At 35.0% G+C, this 1,095-nt stretch overlaps 1 protein-coding gene across 1 annotated transcript in view; it reads left to right on the forward strand.

Moving 5' to 3' along the window:
- The window catches only part of SYN1 (synapsin I), a 51,417-nt gene that overhangs the window by 11,821 nt on the left and 38,501 nt on the right, over positions 1-1,095 (forward strand). The window contains exons 5-6 of the mRNA XM_007958043.1: positions 6-48; positions 220-309. Coding sequence (XP_007956234.1) covers positions 6-48; positions 220-309 — 133 coding nt within the window. The remainder of the gene's footprint in view (positions 1-5; positions 49-219; positions 310-1,095) is intronic.

The following is a 1,095-nucleotide window of genomic DNA, read 5'->3' on the forward strand; positions in this document are numbered from 1 at the left end:
GTTAACTCTTTACATTCTGTCTACAACTTCTGTGACAAGCCCTGGGTGGTAAGTGATGGGGAAGGTGCTACTGGCAGAGGGAATAGTTCATGTATGCATGTGGGAGCCTAAAACAACTCTGATTTTTGAGAACTGAGGAAGTTTAGAAACTGGAATTCCCAGCTTGGAGACTCCCTCCAGATGAAGGGCTTGCTGATCCATTTCTCCTGGCTCTCATAGTTTGCCCAGATGGTTCGACTGCACAAGAAACTGGGGACAGAAGAATTCCCCCTAATTGATCAGACCTTCTACCCCAATCATAAAGAAATGGTGAGTCTGTGGGAAGTAGACTGGGCAGGAGGGAAAAATGTTGCAACTACTGCAGTGATGTTACCAACGGGTGTTTTATAAATGATGTGATATCAGAGAATGTAGCTGATGCATGCATGTGGAGGTGTGACACTGCTTTGTGATAAGGTTTATCAATACCATGATTTTACTCACGGTTACAAGTGTGAATTAATCACTGATACCAATATTTATCTGAGCATGTTACTCTTATTACCTATTCTCACCAGTATTAAATTAACAGTACTAATATAATGAATCAAGCTATAGAATTACATACAGAAATTGAATAATTATTGCCAACATTATCAAATATTGCTCCTGATCAAAATGTTACCAATCTTTCAAATTAGGATTCCCAATAAAATTATCAGTAGCAATGTTATAAATTATGTTTACAAATAGAAATTGAATCATTGGTTACTGTTATCATCAAATATTATCACTAATATAATAAATTATCACCAATACTACAAGTTATGTTTACTGATGTTAATTTTAAGTATCAATGTTAGAAATTAAATTATAGTTCCTAATAGAAATTGAATGATCACTAGTATTATAAATATTTGTATTCTTGCAAAGTATTAATATTACAAATTATACTCTAATGTAAATTATAAGCACCTATGCTTTGAATTATACTTTTGTTGTTGTTATTTGCTGTCAAGTCGGACCCAACTCATAGCGACCCCTCCTTGGGTTTCCGAGGCAGTATCACTATGGAAGTAGATTGCCCAATCTTCCTTCTGAGGAATTATACTTAAT

The sequence above is a fragment of the Orycteropus afer genome, unplaced genomic scaffold (assembly GCF_000298275.1).
Source record: "Orycteropus afer afer isolate SDZICR_OR568_19922 unplaced genomic scaffold, OryAfe1.0 scaffold00841, whole genome shotgun sequence".
In the NCBI taxonomy this organism is placed as follows: domain Eukaryota; kingdom Metazoa; phylum Chordata; class Mammalia; order Tubulidentata; family Orycteropodidae; genus Orycteropus; species Orycteropus afer.